The following is a 22,025-nucleotide window of genomic DNA, read 5'->3' as shown; positions in this document are numbered from 1 at the left end:
TCAACCAGCAAATATCCTATTTGGTTTAACGTTCAAATAAGAAATCTAAAGAATAAAAAACAAAAAGCACATAAAAAATACAAAATAGACAAAAGTCATCAAAATTTGCTTGAATATCAAAATATTTCCCAAAAATTAAATTTTGCAATTAAAAGTGCACACGAAGAGTACAATAGAAAGGTCGAAACTGAAGTCAAATCATGCCCGAAGAAATTCTTTAATTACGTAAAGTCTAAGCTCAAAAGCAATAACTTCCCATCGCAGATGCATCTCGATGAGGATGTGAGGAATTCTTCGAACGAAATTTGTAATCTCTTTGCAAATTTCTTTCAGGAAGTATATACCACATTTTCCGAAGAAAATCGCGATCGGAACTACTTTTCATTTTTACCGGATTATCCAAATGACATATCGGTGAACTATCTTTCACAACAGGAAATATGCCATGCACTAAAAAAATTAGACGGAACAAAAGGACCAGGACCTGACGGAATAGCACCTATATTCCTAAAGAACCTGGCTGAGGAACTCACCCTTCCCTTACATTGCATTTTCAATATGTCACTACAAACTGGAATATTCCCAGAAAAATGGAAACAATCTTTTTTGGTACCTATCTTTAAATCAGGCGCTAAATCTGACGTACGTAATTATCGTGGAATTGCCATTATCTCATGCATTCCTAAACTATTCGAAGCAATAGTCAACGAAAAAGTCTTCCAACAAGTAAAGAATAGAATTACGTGTATGCAACATGGCTTCTTCAAAGGCCGTTCAACTGCAACTAATCTGTTGGCTTTTGTGACTTTTATTTTGAATGCAATGGAGAATGGCAAACACGTTGAAACTTTTTACACTGACTTCAGTAAAGCATTTGACCGAATCGACATTCCATTACTACTCTTCAAATTGCAGAAAATAGGAATGGAACAAAGACTCCTAAACTGGCTCAATTCTTATCTAACAAATCGTGAACAAATTGTTCATTTTCAAAATTCTCTTTCAAATCCAGTAAAAGTCACATCGGGAGTCCCACAAGGCTCTCATCTTGGTCCTCTTCTTTTCATTCTGTACGTTAATGACATCTCCTTCGTTCTCAAGCGTATCAATGTACTTGTGTATGCCGACGACATGAAGCTTTTCGCGGAAATTGGAAATGAAAACGACATCGAAGCATTTCGAAACGAAATACATGTATTCCATACTTGGTGTGATAAAAATCTACTAACACTGAATGTGAAAAAGTGCAACTCTATAACATTTAGCAGAAAAAAACATGTACCAAATATTGTAATATGTCTTGGAAATCAAAATGTAGAAAAATGTGAATCTAGGCGTCGTCCTGGACTGTAAACTCACATTCATAGAACACTACAACTCTGTAATAAATAAGGCGAATAGTGTGTTAAGTTTTGTCAAACGCTTCTCACATAACTTCCAGGACCCATACACAATAAAGCTTTTATATATTACATATGTAAGGCCTATTCTGGAATACTGTAACATCGTTTGGAACCCGTATATGGTCGTACATGAAGAACGCATTGAGTCAGTCCAGAAACAGTTTCTTCTATTTGCACTTCGTAAACTCAACTGGACCTCATTTCCACTTCCTTCATATGAAGCACGTTGCATGCTCATAAACATCCAAACACTAAAAGAACGCCGTGAATTTGCAATGCTTTCTTTTGTTGATGACCTAATTTCGCAACGAGTACAGTCAGCTGAATTACTAAAAAAACTAAATTTCTATGTACCTGGGCGTCAACTAAGAACGCGAAATTTGTTTCTAACCAAAACATCCAGAACAAATTATGCAAATAACGCCCCTATCAATCGCATGATGCGTATATACAATCAGCACTGCGAAATAATTGACACAACAATGAATAAAAAACAGCTAAAAAGAAACATGTACCGCAAAAATAATATTTAACCTAAGAAAACATTGTAACATGTATAAGTGTATAAGTGTGTAGTCTACATTTGTTTGACGAAATGAATAAATAAAAAAATAAATAATTAAAATCAAAGTTCAAGATGGCCGCAGTCCCCAAACAACTAATTATTTTTTGAATTGTTCCATTCAACTTGATCTGTTTCTATGTATGTTTGAATGTTTGTTGAGTTGTCCCACATTAATAGAAAATTGACCCCGTTCCTGTGATTGAACTGAAGTTTGAAACTGCGTATTCCATGATATTGAAAAATTCAATTTTTGTTGTTTATTATGGAGAACACGAAATCCAAGTCAAATTATTCAGCCATTTTTTAATGACGGCCAAATTGAATCTTTGAAGATCATGGAATACGCAGTTTTATAATGACAGTAGAATTAAACGTATGTTCCAAATTTTAGATCAATCATTCAACAGGAACGGGGTCAATTTTCTATTAATGTGGGACAACCCTACAAACATTCAAACATACATAGAAATAAGTCAAGCTGAATTAAACCATTTAAAAAGTAATTAGTTGTTTGGGGACTGCGGCCATCTTGGAATTGAATTTTTCATTATCTGCTATGTTCTACTAGTCGAGAACTTCCTTTTGACACCCATATTGATGAGGTTTAAAAAAAATATATGGCGCTATCTTGAGGTGGTGGTCATTTTGGGTTTACATTTTTCATAAATAACTGTGTTCTACTAGCTAGTGAAGCCCTTTTCATTTGATATACATATTGATGGGGTTCTGAGAAAATATGTAATCCGCAATTTTGTAGCGGCCGACATCTTGGATTTGCATTTTTGAGAACTGTATTCTACTAGTCAAGCCCTTTCATTTGATATTGATGGAGTTTTTGGAAAACCCATATTGATAGGATGTTGAGAAAATATGTCCATAATACGCCATTTGGTAGCGGCCGCCATCTTGGATTTTCAAGACCATGGAATACGCAGCTTTATAATGACACCAGACATAAAGAGGTATTCCAAACTTCAGATCAAACGGTCAACAGGAAGAGGGTTAAATTTCTATTAATGCGGTACAGCACTACAAACAAAGTTACAAAGTTACAAAGTTACGAAGTCACAAACATACAAACGGGTCAACCGAGATAAAACCGTTTAATAAATAAGTGCAAATCATAATTATATTACGTTTACCGATAGAAAATTCGTTTTTTTGACTCGATTATCCGGATAGAAAAAAAATCAATACTCCGGATCAGTGTCTTAGAATATCAACAAATATTCACGAGTAACGAATATGATTTTATTTCAGTGTAAATGACTTTTTTTTCAGCTCGAAACACACTGCCCTCATTATATTGATGACAATAACAAACGAGTTCATTTTTTTCATATCGCTGATGCATGAACAAATTTGCTATAATTAATGAATGCGCCATTGAGTGGGGTTCATAACTTCGCTGTTATTTATACTTTGAATATCAAAAGCAACAAATTGATATTTCTCACATTCGAAACGATATTCGTTCTGGCATTGATTTTGAGCCAAAATTCAAAAATAAAATAAAATTAGTCAGGCTGGATCATTTAGAGAACAAAAACGCCAGAGCTCGATGAAACGATCTTTGCAAGAAATCGCGCAGAATTTTGTTTGGCGAGACGGTAACAACGGCATTGTGAACGATCCCTAAACACCGTATTGCAATTGAATAACAATTGCTCCTAGACTCGATGGTCAAATGGATTACAACATATCATAATCTTCTTGTTGCCTGCGTTGATTTGGAAGGACTTAAGCATCAGTACAATCCGACCTACATAAAAACCAGCCGCACACAGTTACCTCTGGTTAAAAGTAAACAACAGCTGATATTCATTTGGCTAAAATGAAATTCTGTTCTGGCATTCTGAATAATCAAGATGAAAATGACATTGGGTGGAAAAATAAACATCAAAACATATTGATCAACAAAAGTTCATTTGCTCATATTCACTGGTTGCTTGGATCTGTCATTTTATTTTCGTTTGGAGTATATAGGTTTTCGATGCAACCTAGCTCGAAAATATATGCTTTTGAGCTAAACGAAGATGATTTTTTTCAACACTGCTCCGGATAATCGAGTCCGACTTGTACCATTTTTGACTCAATTTCACCCCCATCGACGGTATTTAAAAAAAGCTCATGAACTTTTTCACAAAAACGAATACGCACTGTTATCTACTATAGAATAAAGGTTTCCTTGGCAATGTAGTTTCGAACTTTTCAGTTATTATCATAATCGCCATCCACAACATTAAAAAAATAAACGCTAAACTCTTCTTACCTCATAACTTTTGGCCACTTTCATGAAATGTATCATATTTATATTTGTGAGCAGCTGGTGTAATAATGTGTCAAACGGATACAATATTGCCGAATTTTCGTGCTCGTTTGTTACACAAAGTTCAATGCGCACTTTTGCCCCGCACTACCTACTCTACTTATTCAAATCAATAACAGAAAAGTGAGACACTAATAGCTGACCCGTTTTCCCATCGTGCTGCGCTTCCAATTCTATCCAATTCCAGACACCTCCGAAGTGCTCATCCCCCCCGAAGAAGGCCTGGTGTACCACTACAGGGATCAGTGCCCCAACTATGAGTGCGAGGATCTCATCCCCGATAGGCGAGCGCATCGCAACTGGTGGATGCTCTGGCATGCCGTTGACCGTTCCTGCCAAAGAATCTTTCCCCGCAAAGAAGGGCTTTGTCCTGTGGGCATTATAAACGATTGAAATCGGAACTTCTGTATTTTTTCTTGTTTTCTCTGTTATATTTATTTGCTATTATTTTGTTTATGATTATAAATAGATTTTTGTTTCCCTTAGATGCTAAGTCTTGTTTTAATTTTTAAGTACAAACAAAAAATGCATTTGAAACTGGAATACACTTTTTTGTCTCAGTTATACGCCCCTGTCGTATTTGTTTCTAATTCCTCGGTGCCCCACGAAAATTGTCGTCTCTTCTTAAATTTATTCGAGTTTCATTTTATTTGTTCCCTAACTTAAGCTTCTTCCATTTCTCACCAAGTCCATTGTTCGCTTCGCCGGGATTAAAATTCCATTAGTCATTGCGGGAGGGATTGTTTTGCATTCTGCTGTTGCCGATTTTTTTTTTGCTCTCTGTTTCGCCAAATCTTAGGAATCATTGTTTTTGAGTGAGCTTTCTCCGAGGGATTTTCCTTCATGGGCCGCTGTTGCTCCTGCTGATGATGATGCCCCTTCGTCGTTGTCGTTGGATGAACTGGAACCCTGGCCGACTGTCCCTCCGTTGATGTCGTTGAAATCGGACGAATGCAGTTCACTGATGGTACCGCCGCCGCCGCTCACGGAATTACCAGTGTCCCGATCCATTAGGTAGCTGGTGGCGCCTAAGCCCCCCGGACGGGGACGGGAACCATAGGCAGTGCTAGAAGGGGCGAAAGAAGTAATGCTCTGCTTTAATGGTTAGGAATATTTGGGGCTTTTGGCTTGTAAAAAGGGGGGGTTAGAGAAAGCGAAGAAGCAAAAGTTATCCTTCCGAACGGGGAAGCGAAACCTGCCAGATATCAGCATTGCGGTTAGATCTGCTTCATTCAGTTAGTATTTATCCGTTTGGATTCGGACGGAGCAGAACAAATTATTATACCTCCAATCGTTTCCTATTATTTCACTCGGAATACAAACTTAAGCCAACGGTAATTTATAGCGCCCCGTTTTTGCTCGTTTTTTCCCTACGCCATCGAAGCGAAATTTTAAAAACAATTCCACAGAACATCATGCTGCCGGCGAAATGAGCCCTCAATTTATTGCTAATAGGAACACTGTTTCGAGTGAAAAATTAATTAAAGGAACATTCGAGGAAGCACACGACCGGGGCCAGATGTGCTTTGTGAGGCTTTCATTGGGAAACTTTCTCGAACTACATACGGCACATAAACATTGCAAAATAGTGAGTGGAAAACAACTAAAATGGTGCTCCGCCTCCTCCAGCCCTGTTTCCGTTCCGGTGAAGCTGGCGAACCTTTTCGAAGAAAAAAGGGAACAAACGAATCTCTAGACTCTGATGCTTTCCTACTGGAACGATTTGATTTTCGCAAAACGGGTAAACGGCAGATAATCAATTTAGAATTCACGCAATGCTACACAAATTGTTTCTGACAGGGAGCAATGCGTTGTGGGGGGATTCGATCGGATTAAGATGTCGGTTGTTGTTATTGTGTGCTGCCTTGGTTTTGAAAAGTTGAATGTTAATTTCCACCGGGGTCAGCTGAGGCGAAAAGCTAATCTATGTCTGAGGTTTCGGGTGCGGTTGTAAATTGAATTAATTCCACCCATAAATAACCGTTTGGGAATGTCTCGTAATCGCGTCGAATTGGGTTAATTTTTCAACATCCGAGACGGGGATAATATACTATTGTTGTGTAATATGAGATTGATTCTAATGAGGTGCTAATAGGAATAGAATATGCATCTGGATTTGAAGAATTCATCGTCGTCATTGTCATCACTAATTTAATGAAAAAAGGTACTAGAATACCTAAAATGGATGTCGGTCGGTTAACGGATAAGAGATTGCACACTCACACTAATATTCAAGATGGTTAACTATATAACACCGAATTATTTACAACACACAATAGACGAATTTCATGCCAACTGCGGCAATATCTCAGATTATAGTAAAACGTTGTGGGTGTTAAGACATAAGTCATTTAATCATCTTTGTATACTTGAAATTTCCGTAAAGGAATTAGACTACTTTTAGAAAAGGGCAAAAAAAATTTCTAATTTTTTACAAAAAATTATGATTTAAAAACTAAAATATCTGTAAAACTCTGGTCAAAGAATGAAATGTAGTAAATTGTTTAAATTTTCATGAAAACGCCAAAAATTGTTTTAAAGAAAAATTACACTGAAAAAAATTCTTATAAATACAGGTCGGACACGATTATATACAGACTCGATTATATAATGGCTCGATTATATTAGGCTGTCAACAAAGTCCTGCGGTATTTCCGCGAGGTGTCGTTGTAAGCGCGTAGTTCTAGTTGTATTCATTGTATCGAGTCATACTATAGCTTGTTGGAAAGGTATTTTTGAGCGCTATAATATAGTCCTTGACAGTGTTTTGTTTGGTTAAGTCGTTCGTGAGTTATAGTGTCGCAAATATGGAGCAAAATAAAGAGAAAATCCGACATATTTTACAGTACTACTATGACAAAGGCAAAAATGCATCTCAAGCTGCCAATAAAATTTGTGCAGTTTATGGACCCAATACAGTTTCCATTTCCATCGCACAACGATGGTTTCAACGTTTTCGTTCTGGTGTAGAGGTCGTCGAAGATACGCCACGCTCCGGAAGGCCTGTCGTCGAAAATTGCGACAAAATCGCTGAATTAGCCGAGAAAGACCGGCATAGTAGCAGCCGTAGCAACCGCCAAGAGCTGGGGATAAGTCATCAAACCGTTATTAACCATTTGAAGAAGCTTGGATTCACAAAGAAGCTCGATGTATGGGTGCCACACACGTTGACGTAAAAAAACATCTTTGACCGTATCGACGCATGTGAATCGCTGCTGATTCGCAACAAAATCGACCCGTTTCTGAAGCGGATGGTGACTGGCGATGAAAAGTGGGTCACTTACGACAACGTGAAGCGCAAACGGTCGTGGTCGAAGCCCGCTGAAGCGGCTCAAACGGTGGCCAAGCCCTCATTAACGGCCAGGAAGGTTCTGCTGTGTGTTTGGTGGGATTGTCAAGGAATAATCTATTATGAGCTGCTTCCCTATAGCCAAACGCTCAATTCGGACCTGTACTGCCAACAACTGGACCGCTTGAAGGTAGCACTCATGAAGAAGAGGCCATCTTTGAAAAACAGAGGCCGCATTGTCTTCCATCAGAACAAAGTCAGGCCACACACTTCTTTGGTGACGCGCCAGAAGCTCCGGGAGCTCGGATGGGAGGTTCTTTTGCATCCGCCGTATAGTCCGGACCTTGCACCAAGTGACTACCACCTGTTTTTGTCCATGGCGAACGAGCTGAATATCGGCGAAAAAAGTGATATTTTCGAACTGAAAAAACATTGAAAACATTGTGTGTTTTTTGCAAGTGACGTTCATATTTGTGAAGGAAAAGTTGTGCGCGTTTATTCGTGATTAATTATAATCCGGACGAGATTTTGTTATCGCGTGTTTTTTCCTACATTTTAATACGAAGTGTGTGTGCGTGTGTTTAATTGCCGCAGTGAATGTATCACGGAGGGAGAATCTGTAGGCGTTATGCGATGGCCACATCGCGGGCTAAGTTTTTTTTCTTCTTTGTATTCTCTTGAACAGTATTCCATGTGAAAGTTTGGAAGCGATATGAGGTGCAAGTCTCTTTGATTCTCGCGTACCACGGACTCTGCTCTTAAAGGTCACACACTGTTATGTGCGGTGACGTTCCTCATTGTGTGTATGTGTAGAGAGGGTGTTTGTTTTGTTGAGCTAAGTGAAGCTGTTTTTCTCAAGTTCTCTCTTCTATTCTCCAGCAAGGCTCTCTTCTTTCTCACACATACATCATACTGGTTTCATTTGATTTGCATTGGCAGCCGTACCGCTGCAATTCTGTGTATCCGTCTTCTTTTCGCAATTGCATACGATTCGCCCGCATTTTCGTACAGAGGTGCATCGAATCTTTGAGCGCCATTTCGCGGTGTGGACAAGATGTTTTGTATGCAAGGTTAAATACACTTCGTCTTGTTTTCGCCGTTGGGTAGCGTTCATTGTCAGGCCCAGGATTTAATTATGTTAGAGATTTTAAATTTCAGAATTTCATAATTTGAGTCAGAAGACTCTAATTTCAGTTTTCATTTGGAGTGAGTTAGTGCGTTAAAAGCATTTATATTAGTTTTTTGGTTCTTGGTTTTTCAATTCCAGGCACTAGATTGAGTTTATAAACTCAGATTAGAGGTTCTTCATCCGTTGTAGAATAGTAAAAAAATATGTACGGTTTGTTGTTTCGGATGTTTTACAAAATGTGACTACTTTCTAGTCGAATTGCTGAGTACTTCTTATTTATACAATAAATATCTTTGGGAGCTGGGACCGACACTGATGTTGTGCGGACGATCTTGATGCGCACTGAATGGAGGGCGCGGCGGGAGAAAGTCGGGGCCTAACGTGTTGAATTTTGAATACTAAAAGTTCAAAAAAAAAAACCAAAAATAAAAATAATTAAAATTCTAATAATCTAAGAATCAAAAAATTGAAATATGAAAATCTGAAAATTTCAAGATTGAAATTATTTAAAAATTTAAAAATTCAATAACTTTAAAATAAAAAAAAATAAAAAATGGAAAAAAAAATCAAATTTAAGATTTTAGAATCACATCACTTACCGCAGTGAATCCTGATTTTTTCTTAACCATTCCCACTAACAACTATCCCTTCCTTGGTAAACGCTAGGGAACCACGCTATAGAGGCGACCCTTCTGGCCTTCGGGCGGCGAATATCATACTAACATTCCTTCCCTTCCCCTGGTGACTGTAAGGACGTGACTGGCGTCGTTATTGACAATTTAAAGCTTGAATCGCCGAAAATTGCACAACGAGAATGATTTGCTAGTCCCAAGCGTCATTCTGTGTGTTCTTTGTGCAATTGGGTCCAGGTCAATCACGGAGAGCAACTACGAATTGTACAGTCTACCCAAGCTCAAGCTCATTCCCCACCAACTTGTTGGAATTATGGGTTCATTAAAGTAATTGAAATTTTTATAATAACTTACGCAGCATAAAATAGATTTATTCCTACTTTTGTTGGATTTTATATTTGCGCGAACAGCAATTTTACCCACTGTATATTGTTTCAATATTCAGCATGTAAATTGAAGTATCCTTATACTGCCACCGTCTTAGCTTCCCATTCACACAACAATGACTATGCCACATAACCCCTTTACAGCTGCCAGTATTCACAAGTTTTCCAAGCCCACCACCACATCCCCGAATGTCCTGGAGCAGCAGATCCAGAACTCGTCGTCTAATCATGGAACGAGAATCGGGTTGACTTATCCAAGAAAAGCAACCGCACCGTAAGCATAGTTACAACCACGCGTCGACAGGAAGCGTATTTGGGACGGAAATATTCATGAACTTCAGCTCCAAAACCCGATCGACGACACGTAAAAAGAGACGACAATCGACTGCCGGCAGAAGACGCCGGAAATAATGGTTAGACGGATGGTGTGCTTTATGCTCTATCGCTAGTGATGGTGAGCTTTGGTTGAGTTTAATAAAATAAAGTTATCCATTTCGGAAGATTGTTCGCTGGGAGGAGACAGATGCGCGGCTGCTCGGTGGTATACGGGAGGATGAGTGACAACGAATTTCTCAGCCGAGACGAAACATGCAACCTATGAATAATTCTGGATTGCGAGGTCGTCCGAGAAATACGATACTGGATGTAGTTTTCCAACGCGATGCATAAGCCACTGCTATCAAATTGTCTTCTCATGTTGTGACTTCTACATATTAAATGTCATTAAATTGAACAGGAGAAAGTTGGATCGCAATCGTATTCCCTGTAAACGTGGGAACGTGGAAAGCATAATCATCATCATCATCTTCAGCTGCTATCAAGCTCGTGATGGAAAGAGTGGGTGTTTCTCCTCTCAGGAAGTTGTTTGTTCGAGTTTGTATTTATCTAGATTCAATTTTACGGATCGCTGAGCCAACTTTTTATTACATCAACGAGAACGTTGATGTAATAAAAAGTTGGCTGTCTCATAAAACATCCTTCAAATGTTTCAACAGACAAGATTACGACTTGTTATTCAAGCGTATATATGAGTATGTGTCTCGTGCACTGAATTAAACAACTGTTCCCGAATTGCTCCGAATGTTCGGACAAACATTTAACCAGAATCCAGCTTAATGGCCCTTCTGTGAGACCAAATCCCAAGTCAAACCCGGTAACCTTTTTTCCCTCTAACCCTTGTCATACATGGTAATTTTTTGTCAATTTTCCTTCCCTTGCTCCTGTGGAGGTTGTTACTTTTTTGTGTTGTTGTCTGCTCCTCGCTACGATCTAGCGCATTTCCCTAATAGCATACCAGTGTTCACCGTCGGAAAACACACTCAAACCGCAGGACATCCATTCAAATGAGCATTCGTTTTCCTGTTGAGTCTACTTTGGACAAAAACTGCACCTTCTGCATCTTTTCCTAGTGGCTGAGCTATCGCATTTGCAAACAGTCGGGCGTGAGTCCATATCTTGGTAGCAGTGATGGTGCTAACTTTTGTGGATTCTGCATGTTCACTAAACCTGTCCACCCCCTTTCCTCCACGCTCCATTATTTCAACTGACAAAAATGAAAAATCAAAGGTATCCCACACAGCATCAACCGAAGAAGCGTTTTCGTACGACCGGTCCGCAAATATTTACAATTTCTATACATACATTTCACCACTGATTTCTCGTACCTTTTGCGCTTGGATTTCATTTGTGTGAAGCTGAGGCATGACTACTGCATCTTTCAGTCATTGTGGTAAACATTGACTTCCGGACAGCACTAACTTTGTGTCACGGAGAGCGTGCGGGAAAAGTGTAACGGATGCGTAACTTATGTGCCCCGTTGGTTGGGGTTGTTCAGTAGCAACCCGAGCCCGAATGAGCCCGAGAATCTTAAATGTTACAGTGACTTGTAGGCAAGTAAATTCCTTCGGTGAAAACGGAAGGATAACTTGTTGGTATCGTTTGTCGTGAGGTAGGTGGTTGATGATTCTAAATCTTCTCAATGTCTCATGTCAGTGTACGTTATGTGCACAATAAATAGTTTGTATTATTTCATATTAAAGGGATGCAGTCTTTTCGATGAGGGACCACTTTACATTTAATGAGAATGGGCATCGTTCGCTTGTGTCTTGTTTTACCTCGACCATTTGCAAGAAGCAGATGAAGAACTAGTTTTCACAGTATATGCGGAGAATTAAACATTGTTATTCATATACATTCAAACGATGAAGGTAGAATTTTGGTTTGAACAAAAATATATATGCTTCAATTAAAGGAAATCTACACTGCCAGACAAATAAAACACAAAATTCAGCATTATTCGAGAATTAATCAAGCTAACGAAACACAATTCGGCATGTGGAGGTTTTGGGGTGCAATAAATGTTTCTATGGCGGTTAGACACTCCTCCCATACTGCTGCCATACAAATGAAATACAAATTTCTGTATAACTCGAGAACTGATCGAGAAAATGGAGCAAAATTTGGCATGTGAAGTTTTTGAGGGGTAATAATTTTGAGGGGTATAATAATATGGTAAATAGACACTCCTCCCCCTCTCTAAGGGGAGGCTGCCATACAAATGAAACACAAATTTCTGCATAACTTGAGATCTAATCAACCAAATTAAGCCAAATTTGGCATGTGGAGGTTTCTATCGTGAATCAACACTCCTCCCCTCTAAGGGAGAGGGAAGCTACCATACAGATAGGGATAGGGAGAGGGGGTCTACCATACAGATGAAGCATAAGATTCTTCATAACTCAAGAACTAACCAAGCAAATGGAACCAATTTCGGTATATGGAGTTGTATACACGTTTCTATGGTAGTTTGACACTCCTCCCCCCCTCCCTAAGCGTGGGGCTGCAATCATGAATCAATCAAGCAAACGGAACCAAATTTGGTATATAAGGGTTTTTGAGTACGAGAAGTGTCTCTATGATGGTATGACATCCCTCCCTCCTCTGGAATGGAGGGGGTATTCCAAAAAATTAAACACACATTTCAATCAAATATATTCCAACCAAACATGTCGATTGAAAATTTTCGGGAAACTCTGAAGAAAATTGGAAAATTTGCGAAAATTCAATTCTCATATGTCCTACAATTTCATAGTAATAAGCATTGTTAGTCCATTTGATGTTTGCGCTAACGAAATTGATCTTTGTTCGAAAGTGGAAATTGATTTTAATCTGATAAAACTCACTCCTATAGCTTCTTCTATTTATATAAATAAAAATGGATCGATTGTGTTGATAAGAGCAAAACTCGAGAAAGGAATTGTCCGATTTAGGGCTGTCTTTATTTTATCATATTTTCTGTATCAAAAATTCATTTCATATAACGGAGAAACATGTTATTTGCAAGTGGTTCGAAAATCTTGAACGAGAATTGTGCTGAAAATAATCCCCTAAAAATAAAATTATAATGACGAGTTTTGGTAGAAGTACTGGGAATTTTATAGTAAAAGATGATTTTAAAGGGTAGATTAGAAAATCAATCAATGAATAGTTCTGCGATTGGACCCATGAACGCGCGCTTAGTACGAAAACATGAATGTGATAACGAAAAATAAATTTTGGGCGGGGCGAAGTTTGCCGGCTCAGCTAGTTTATAATTAAATTTGGTTTGCTAACGTAAACGGTGCTGCCTCGTTTTATTCTTTTTACAATAGTTGTTTTGTCCGATGTATTGTATCTACTCAGCGTCGTGACTATCCTCTTATCTTTCCATGCTAATAATATTTTATTCATACTGAGTACCGTTATATATAGGGTAATAGGGGATAAAATGTATTTTTACCGCTTTTTTCATTGTTTTTTCACATCAAAAAAGTAGCCACGTCTGTGCGCTACTTTGTGCGCGAACGATGAAAAATCTCATAAGAAAATTTGTTTTTGAAGACAACTTTTTATTATAATGAAAAGTTTCAGTAAAAATGTCGAAAATGTACAGGGCGTACAAGTCACGCAACCGATTTGCGTAACAAAAAAAAATGTCTCACGATACAAAATCTTTATTCTCGAACAAAAAATGATACAATGTCGACAACTGAACCGCTTAGGAACCAACATGTTCGATAATTGCAGCGCGATCGTTATTTTTTTTACTTCAGAGAGCGTTGCGTGACTTATGCGCCACCCTGTATAGACAAATGGTTAAATAAGAGTCAAGAATAGGTGTTTCAAGTAATTTAATAACATGTTGTAAAAAAATTTGTTTGAAATCGTTTGAACCCAAATTGGAAGTCGCCACCAGACATCGACACTGACAACTGAGCTGAAAAGCAGCTCATGAAAAACAGCTCTTTTAGATGAGCTGAGCTGATCTGCTCATCATGATGAGCTGGATTGCACACCTCTGACCAGAAACTCCGAGGAATTTTCATTCCAATATGTTATGTTTACAAATGTATTAATACGTGCCGCTGTTCACAAAAACATCGCTACGTGCCGCTGTACATGAAAGTGCTGGCAGACTTTCGGTCTTTAAAATATGAGTTTTTATTGTGATTCTAAGGTTTAGGTTGTTGGATGGATTTTAGTAGTGCGAAACATTGTAATAATTTTGTTCGTTCCAGTTATTATTACATGACAAAAGAATAGGTATGAGAAAACGCTTATATGCACACAAGAATTGGAGAAAAAATTCTGTGTTATTTGGTAACACTGACAGTGAACTAGCTCTTCGTAGTGGGGCGATTTGCCTCATCGTGACTTGATTGAGAAAATCACATTGCAAATATGAATTGAACTTTTAACATTTGTTGATTCAAACTCATTCGATAGCTTTAGTAATATTTGAGAATGTTATGAATTTAATTTAAATTAGTCTAATAATGCTTCAAAAGTCTTATGGCAGCAGCGGATGAAGTTGCATTAAATCAGGCAGTTTTTCATACATTGCTATATTTTAAAGCAAGATGAGGTTTTATGTGCTAGTATATATTTAGTAGTATTTACGATAAGAAATGAAGTTATGAGCATCAAAAAATACTCCCAATTATTTCATTTTCGTATATATGATATTTCAAGGGGGTGCGTTTTACCTCGACGGCGCGTTTAACACCCAGTTCCCCTAATTCATAGAAGCTCCATATTATACAATTCTGAATAAAATTTGGAAGTTGGTGCTACCGGGCCACCCAGTAACGGAGTATCACTCCCACCAAACCGTGATAGTACGGTTGAATTATTGCCTCATACCATGTACAATAAAGGGCAGTAAATGAAGAGCAAGCATTCGTGTAAGACCTCCTTTTTTGCAAATCCGAAACTTGGATAAGGTATCTATTCCGCTGGTTGGTTATCGGGAAGTGAGTCCGGGAAGTTGTGGGCCAATATTGAAGATTGGTTAGAATCTAAAAACGGACTCAGTAAACACGATTAATCGATGACTGCAGAAACGATTATCATTCGAAAGATAACTACGCATCTAATAATCGAAGCGATCGAATAATTCACACCGAATAATCCATCCAAAATATAATAAAAAATCGTATTAACACCGCAGTTTGTTTTCCAGTAAGTTGTTTTGATTGTATAAAAAAAAAATAGGAGGTTGTGTTTAAGACACGACCGCAATGTTGACGTAGAACTACGCTGTAGTTTAATTCAAGTTGCTTGTTTATAACTGCGGATACTATTTAATGATGCTACGAAAATTTTGAAATAGCAAATGAATTGAGTTTGGTCGCTCTGAAATGATTTTTTTTTATTGTAGAATCATTTGACGATAATTGTTTGATGATTCATTCTTGTGCTCGTAGAACAATACATGCTCGAGATAAGCGCAGCTGTCATCCTTAGTGGAGAAAGTTTTGCTACTGGCAAGCGAATCACATACAAAATTCCAGAATGACATATACTTTCTTGGTGACTAAACGAAATAAACTCTATCTGCACGCGAACTCAAATAAATAAATGACTTATTATATCTGAACCTTAACACCTGCTTTACCATTGCGTCAGTTTAATGCTTTGATGCAATGTCAAAAGCACTAACGAAGCCTTTATGATGATGTAGTGTATATATGGCTTAATAGCTAATGGTGTTACCACACGCAATATTACATTGTAAAGATAATTGCCATAAAGCTATAATATATAGCAAACAGGTTGCTCAGCGGATACTGACTGCCATTCGGACTTTTCCCTGACCGACCATTGTCCAGTGTAGATTGACAAAAGATATTCTTAGAAGAATAAAATAAATTATTCTTGATTAACGCATATAAAGTCTCGCGTGTGTTTCATTACTTCCGACCAACATTTCAGATGACAGAAAACAAACAATGTTAACTGCTTGGAAAAAGGCTGAATATTTGACTCAGCAGAGAATCATTACTAATACCCTAGCGTAAATAAATCCCTCCCGCTATCTTTATCATTACAAATGGGGTTTCAGCGTAGTGAAGATGCACGTATTTTTACGTTGGACGCTACGCACTTCGCGCTCGGAATAAAAAAAACTCTTGCCACGCTATGAAAAATGCGATTTCTGAGACACTAAAACTTATTTTTTGAACGACCCTCGTATATCGATGGGCACACGAAGAAGAATGAAAAAAGAGAATAAAGTTTGATAGTGAGCAGATAGGATTCAAGCGAGAGGGAGATACTATTTGAGTGGTAAGAACTTAGCCTTAGAGCGACGCGTGTGGAGTTAGACAAAGAAAGTACACATCCAAATGCACACGCAAACGTCAACGGTTAACGATCAAAGTCAATGTCCAAGTCAAAGTCAAAATCATATTCAACACACAAACATAAACGCACTTGCACAGGTACGCGCACATGCACACAGATAAATACAAAGAGTTTATCAAAAATTTCTGAAGGAAAATTATATGCGTTCCCCCTGTAGTGAGCGCCACTCGATGAACCAGGATTGTTCTAGCCATTGATGGCAAGCGCCAAAGTGAGCGTGTTAACCCTTTCGCTACGAGCGTCGTCTATAGACGATTTCCGCGCGATGAGCTGTGTATACGAGCGTCGTCTTTAGACGACATGAGAGTCATACTGCACATCGATCAAACCAGTGCGATGTGCATACTTTTCGGCGCAATGCTCCGTACAGCGGTAGCACTCCGGCGAGGCACACTGCCGTATTGAAAGGGTTAAACAATCAAGATGTAAAAATTGGAGGTCGGTTCAGAACCACCCCGAATTTTCCCAAACAACGGAATACCGTGTATTCTAGGTAGCAGGCAGATTGAATTTAAATAGTTTATTTTGATGAACATACCATATACAATTACAGTTGCCTTATTTCGCAATGTTTCACAATCTAAAAGAACATTCAATCCATTTTGCATACAGATCAAAAATATTTCTTCTCTGTTTTTGAAGCAATGAAAACTCAAAATGGCGCTAAAACACTAGCATGAAAAGAGTCTGAAAATAGTGACCATGTTATCAAATTGTCAGTGTAATGACACCTTTAATTTGACACTACTGAAATTTCGGTAGGAAGTATCGTTCCTGAGATACAAAGAGGGGTAGGTTCAGGATCACCGGTCGCGTTAGGACCACATTCCCCTATAGTATGAACCTTTGGAAGGGGAAGAGGAGATCTCAGAGGAAAGTAAAAAGTATCCAGAGTAATAAAAAACATAAAAAATAGTATATAGCTTGCTACAATATGGTGAAATTATTATTTAGTACAACTTATTGATTGTGTGACGTGACAACGCTTCGTGGAGACTGTTTATTCGCACAGAGCGCGTTGTCACGCCACAAAATGAATGCCGATTTTTGCAATGTTGTTGCGAGTTTTTTGAAAAACTGAATATACAGGAACCACCGTTCATCTTTTGTTGACAAATGATAGAACAAAATTTATTTGTATGTTTTGAAACGGAACTGAAAACACAACATTAATGTTCAAAAGTCGGAAACCGCAAAAAGACAGGTGTTGTCATGTCACAAAGGTATTGGGCTGGCGACAAGGGAATTAAACTGTAAAATATTTTCCTACTGATGATTCTTGTAGGAAATTTTCTGTATTTTACGTTACTGTATTAATATCTGTATCTGTATAAATACTATTTGGAAATTGTGTGGCAACGTGAAAACGAGAAAAAAAAACTGTTTTTAGTGAGTCAAAACGTTGTCACCTAACGCTGGAATGGGTCATTTGCTCTTCTTTCGAGGCCATTTTACACTGAGCGCTTGCAATATAAACAAATGTAATATTTTCAGAAAGAACAGACATACATTCACCGCTTTGCAAAATATTCACTCATTGTTGGTGTATTTCCGATGCTATGTGTGCTTAGATGTGTCTAGATTTTGTCGCGAACAAGCCTTAATACGAAACGATAAAACAAAATTTTAACTCGCGCGCAAATTCACAACTCGCACTCTCGCGCACGGGGTCATAGACTGTGTGTGTCTTTGTAATTGTGATATTATGTATTTTTAAAAGGATATGAAGATATATTTTTAAAAATATATGATCGAATGATAAACCCCCTAAACATATTTTTTCCTCAACTTCATTCAGTTTTAATCGTCATTTAATTCAATAAAATTTTTGATTCTCGGATTGTGAGACCGTATGCACGAGTATGGGAATGTTAATTAAAGAAATAACATTGGTCATACTAATAAATACTCAATGATAAATTATTCTATAAAATAAAAATAACTATCGGTTACTTAAAAAAATTGATGTGTTATACATTATTTTGTGTGAAGTCTCATCAATCAATACCGTTGAATTTAATCTAAGGAAAATTGTCATTTATGAACGATGCTTTGCATGTTTGCATTTTCCATAAAAATACTCACAAGATTATTATTATATTCCTCAATTACTTAGAGGTATAAGAACTATCTATCGGAAATATTGGCCGATTCGATCCTTATAACTATCACACCGAGCAAATTTGCGTTTTTTGTTAATCGATAGAATCTTTTCGAATCGAGTTCCTCCTCGAACGTCATGTGTTGCAAATTGCATATTTTAAAACGTTTCCGAAATGTTTTCCAAAGCAAACCAAACTGCTCGAAAAATTATGCTGACATCTTTCACCCGCATAATAGAGCTAACGAGCAAAATCCTGTTCAATTAAAATTGAATTTTGGGGACTAATGTTTAATTTTGAACATTTCTAATTTATCATCCATAACTGTTGTCCTATTCATGACTTTATTTCTCGAACGAAATCTGCACAATTAATTCACATCACTTACCATAGCTTAAAAATAAAAATAACAATACTTCAATAAAACTCGCATTCGCAGTCTTTCAAGGCGAAATTTTCTCCGAAAATTAGTTTTTATTGATTTTCGAAACCTTATGCCGGATGTTTCCAGCATTTGAAATAGATTATTTTACCACGAGAAAACATTTTTGAAATTGTTCCCAGTGAAAATTTTTGCTTTATTAGAAGTTATGGTCGAACAATTGTATGTGTTAACATAAAATAACTAACAATTCTCACGAAAATCTTCACAAATCTCGAAAATGAATCTCCAATAGTACATTCACATAGCATAAAAATTTCCAAATAAAGGGTGTGTCACATCAAATTGCATCACGGAAAAAACGCTGTAGAAATTTGCCCAGTAGACCGATCCTTTTGAAAATTTTAGACAGTAAAATAAAAACTATTAAACATCTTTTGGCATTTTCCATTTTTCATACTTTGAGCCCAAGCCCGTATGCTCGTACCTTCCTCTTTACCCCGTCCATAAGGTTCTGTACAACGTCAGGTTGTAGTTTTTTTTTTGAACAGAAATCCATTTTCTCTTGAAGTCCGCCTCCGATTTGACAACTTTTGGGTTCTTCCGGAGGGCCTGCTTCATAATCGCCCAATATTTCTCTATTGGGCGAAGCTCCGGCGCGTTGGGCGGGTTCATTTCCTTTGGCACGAAGGTGACCCCGTTGGCTTCGTACCACTCCAACACGTCCTTTGAATAGTGGCACGAAGCGAGATCTGGCCAGAAGATGGTCGGACCCTCGTGCTGCTTCAATAGTGGTAGTAAGCGCTTCTGTAGGCACTCCTTAAGGTAAACCTGCCCGTTTACCGTGCCGGTCATCACGAAGGGGGCGCTCCGCTTTCCGCAAGAGCAGATCGCTTGCCACACCATGTACTTTTTGGCAAACTTGGATAGTTTCTGCTTGCGAATCTCCTCCGGAACGCTGAATTTGTCCTCTGCGGAGAAGAACAACAGGCCCGGCAGCTGACGAAAGTCCGCTTTGACGTAGGTTTCGTCGTCCATTACCAGGCAATGTGGCTTCGTCAGCATTTCGGTGTACAGCTTCCGGGCTCGCGTCTTCCCCACCATGTTTTGCCTTTCGTCGCGGTTAGGAGCCTTCTGAACCTTGTATGTACGCAGGCCCTCCCGTTGCTTGGTCCACTGGACGAATGAACTTGACAAATTCAGCTTATTGGCGACATCCCGGACCGAACTTCTCGGATCACGTCTAAACTGCTTAACTACGCGCTTGTGATCTTTTTCACTGACGGAGCATCCATTTTTGCCGTTCTTCACCTTCCGGTCGATGGTTAGGTTCTCGAAGTATCGTTTTAGTACTCTGCTGACCGAGGATTGGACGATTCCCAGCATCTTACCGATGTCCCGATGGGACAACTCCGGATTCTCGAAATGAGTGCACAGGATGAATTCACGACGCTCTTTTTCGTTCGACGACATTTTTCCAAATTTACGAAAAATTGGCAGTGAAGCATGGCCAAAGTGATCTATACACTCTTATCTGATTTTAAAGCGAAAGCTGAAGATATAATTCCTAAAAATTAAATTTCTACAGCGTTTTTTCCGTGATGCAATTTGATGTGACACACCCTTTATATATCACGAGAATTGAAAATAAAACTCAACCGATCGGTTGCTACATTTCAATTCTCCAGAAAATCGTAGGATTCTACCCCCAATGGGCAATCCCAATCCCATCATAAGCTGGATGCAAATGCAAACACAATGAGAGTGTCGGTTGTAACGAAACAAATTTACATTTTATCTCAAGTGATAGGAAACAATTTCCTCCTCATCCCTGAAATTCGGTCATTCCTAGTGTGCTCTCACATGTTTCCATATATGTTTCCATTGCCATAGAAACTGCATTGCTAATGTGGGCTAGCCGTGGCAATCCAAATCTACTCTGTGTGTACTTTCCTCGGCCCACTCACCAAGCTCTGCACGCTGTTATTTTTGTTCCCAAATTGAATTCTACCGGTAATGCCGAAAGAGTGCCGGCGTTTCTCAACGTCTCCATGGACTCGCCCATTACTCCTGCTCCTGAGCTGGACATGGGAAAGCCATGCAGGATGCACTTGGCCATTTCACCGGACGCTTTATCTACATCCGAGCGGTGAAGAAATCACGCAAACAAGTACAACACGTGTTTTTCTGGCTTCTGCTGTGTCACTTTGCTTGAATTGAATTTATTAGTAGAGATGATAGCTACGGGTTCTACCGTGGGTTTCTGCACTATTTTCAGCAGCCTCAGCTTGTGAATGATCAGACTTTACGATACTGTACTTCCGGTACAAGAAGATTTGTTTTTTTTCGATTTTTTCTCCTTCCACAGATCCTCTCAAGATAGTCGCTTTACCAGTCTCACATCACTCGCTGCGGAAACGATAGAATCACCTCCGCAACGATGCGTTCCTGAGCTAAAAGAAGGATTGCATCTTGCCCGTTGCTGTTTCGAACAGCAGTCCTACAATACTGAATCAGTGGAGGGATGGCGAAAAGATGTGGAATCAAAAGGAATGCCATTCCCGTGGTTTGCCAAGGAATGCACAGCACACAGGATTAGTGTGAAGTTCCACTCCCATTCCGGGAGTCAGAGTCCGACCGCTCGAGAACATACTCCTCTATCCACTTTGGATGCGTACATCTGCACAATAAAGTAAGGACGGAAGATGGAGATGTAGCGTGGGAGCTTCCAAACACTCCACTAAAGGTGTGAAATGATAAATGCAGACGGACGGAGTCGAGCAGTAGATCTATTTGTGATGCTTCCACGAACAAACTCGTAGGTTGATTTCAGTGCAAACATGTTGATTCAATAAGAAAAAAAAAACTAACAGAGAAGTGTTGCGAGAATTATTTGTGAAATAACTTATTCTTGTGAATTTTTTAGTATAAAAATGTGAATGTGAAATTGAAAACAAAAAAATTAACATTGAGGAACTGATTGCAAATTGGTCAGTTGCTTGTTTGGTAGTGAAATTATTGATTATTGTTGTATTAATAGTGAAAAATTTCATGTCATTGAGTCACCCTGTAGTGCTTAAAATATAAACAATAAAAGTAATCTTCCTTTCGGTAGCCATTCGGA

General features: G+C 38.5%; 2 protein-coding genes across 6 annotated transcripts in view; one reads left to right on the top strand and one right to left on the bottom strand.

Moving 5' to 3' along the window:
* Positions 1-4,782, top strand: part of LOC129764578 (uncharacterized) — a 64,015-nt gene extending 59,233 nt beyond the window's left edge. The window contains exon 10 of the mRNA XM_055763786.1: positions 4,485-4,782. Within this exon, the coding sequence (XP_055619761.1) occupies positions 4,485-4,690 (206 nt within the window). The 3' untranslated portion in view covers positions 4,691-4,782. The remainder of the gene's footprint in view (positions 1-4,484) is intronic.
* The window catches only part of LOC129764579 (pro-resilin), a 123,089-nt gene continuing 105,779 nt past the window's right edge, over positions 4,716-22,025 (bottom strand). For 4 of the 5 annotated variants that reach the window (XM_055763787.1, XM_055763790.1, XM_055763788.1 and 1 more), the window contains one exon: positions 4,716-5,363. In XM_055763787.1, the coding sequence (XP_055619762.1) occupies positions 5,093-5,363 (271 nt within the window). In that variant the 3' untranslated portion in view covers positions 4,716-5,092. Of the gene's footprint in view, positions 5,390-22,025 lie in introns of all 5 variants that reach the window. The other variant, XM_055763791.1, reaches the window with a different exon arrangement.

Source organism: Toxorhynchites rutilus, chromosome 2, assembly GCF_029784135.1.
Source record: "Toxorhynchites rutilus septentrionalis strain SRP chromosome 2, ASM2978413v1, whole genome shotgun sequence".
NCBI classification, from domain to species: Eukaryota; Metazoa; Arthropoda; class Insecta; order Diptera; family Culicidae; genus Toxorhynchites; species Toxorhynchites rutilus.
The sequence above is the reverse complement of the archived record's forward strand: the minus strand, read 5'-3'. Positions and strand labels throughout refer to the sequence as shown.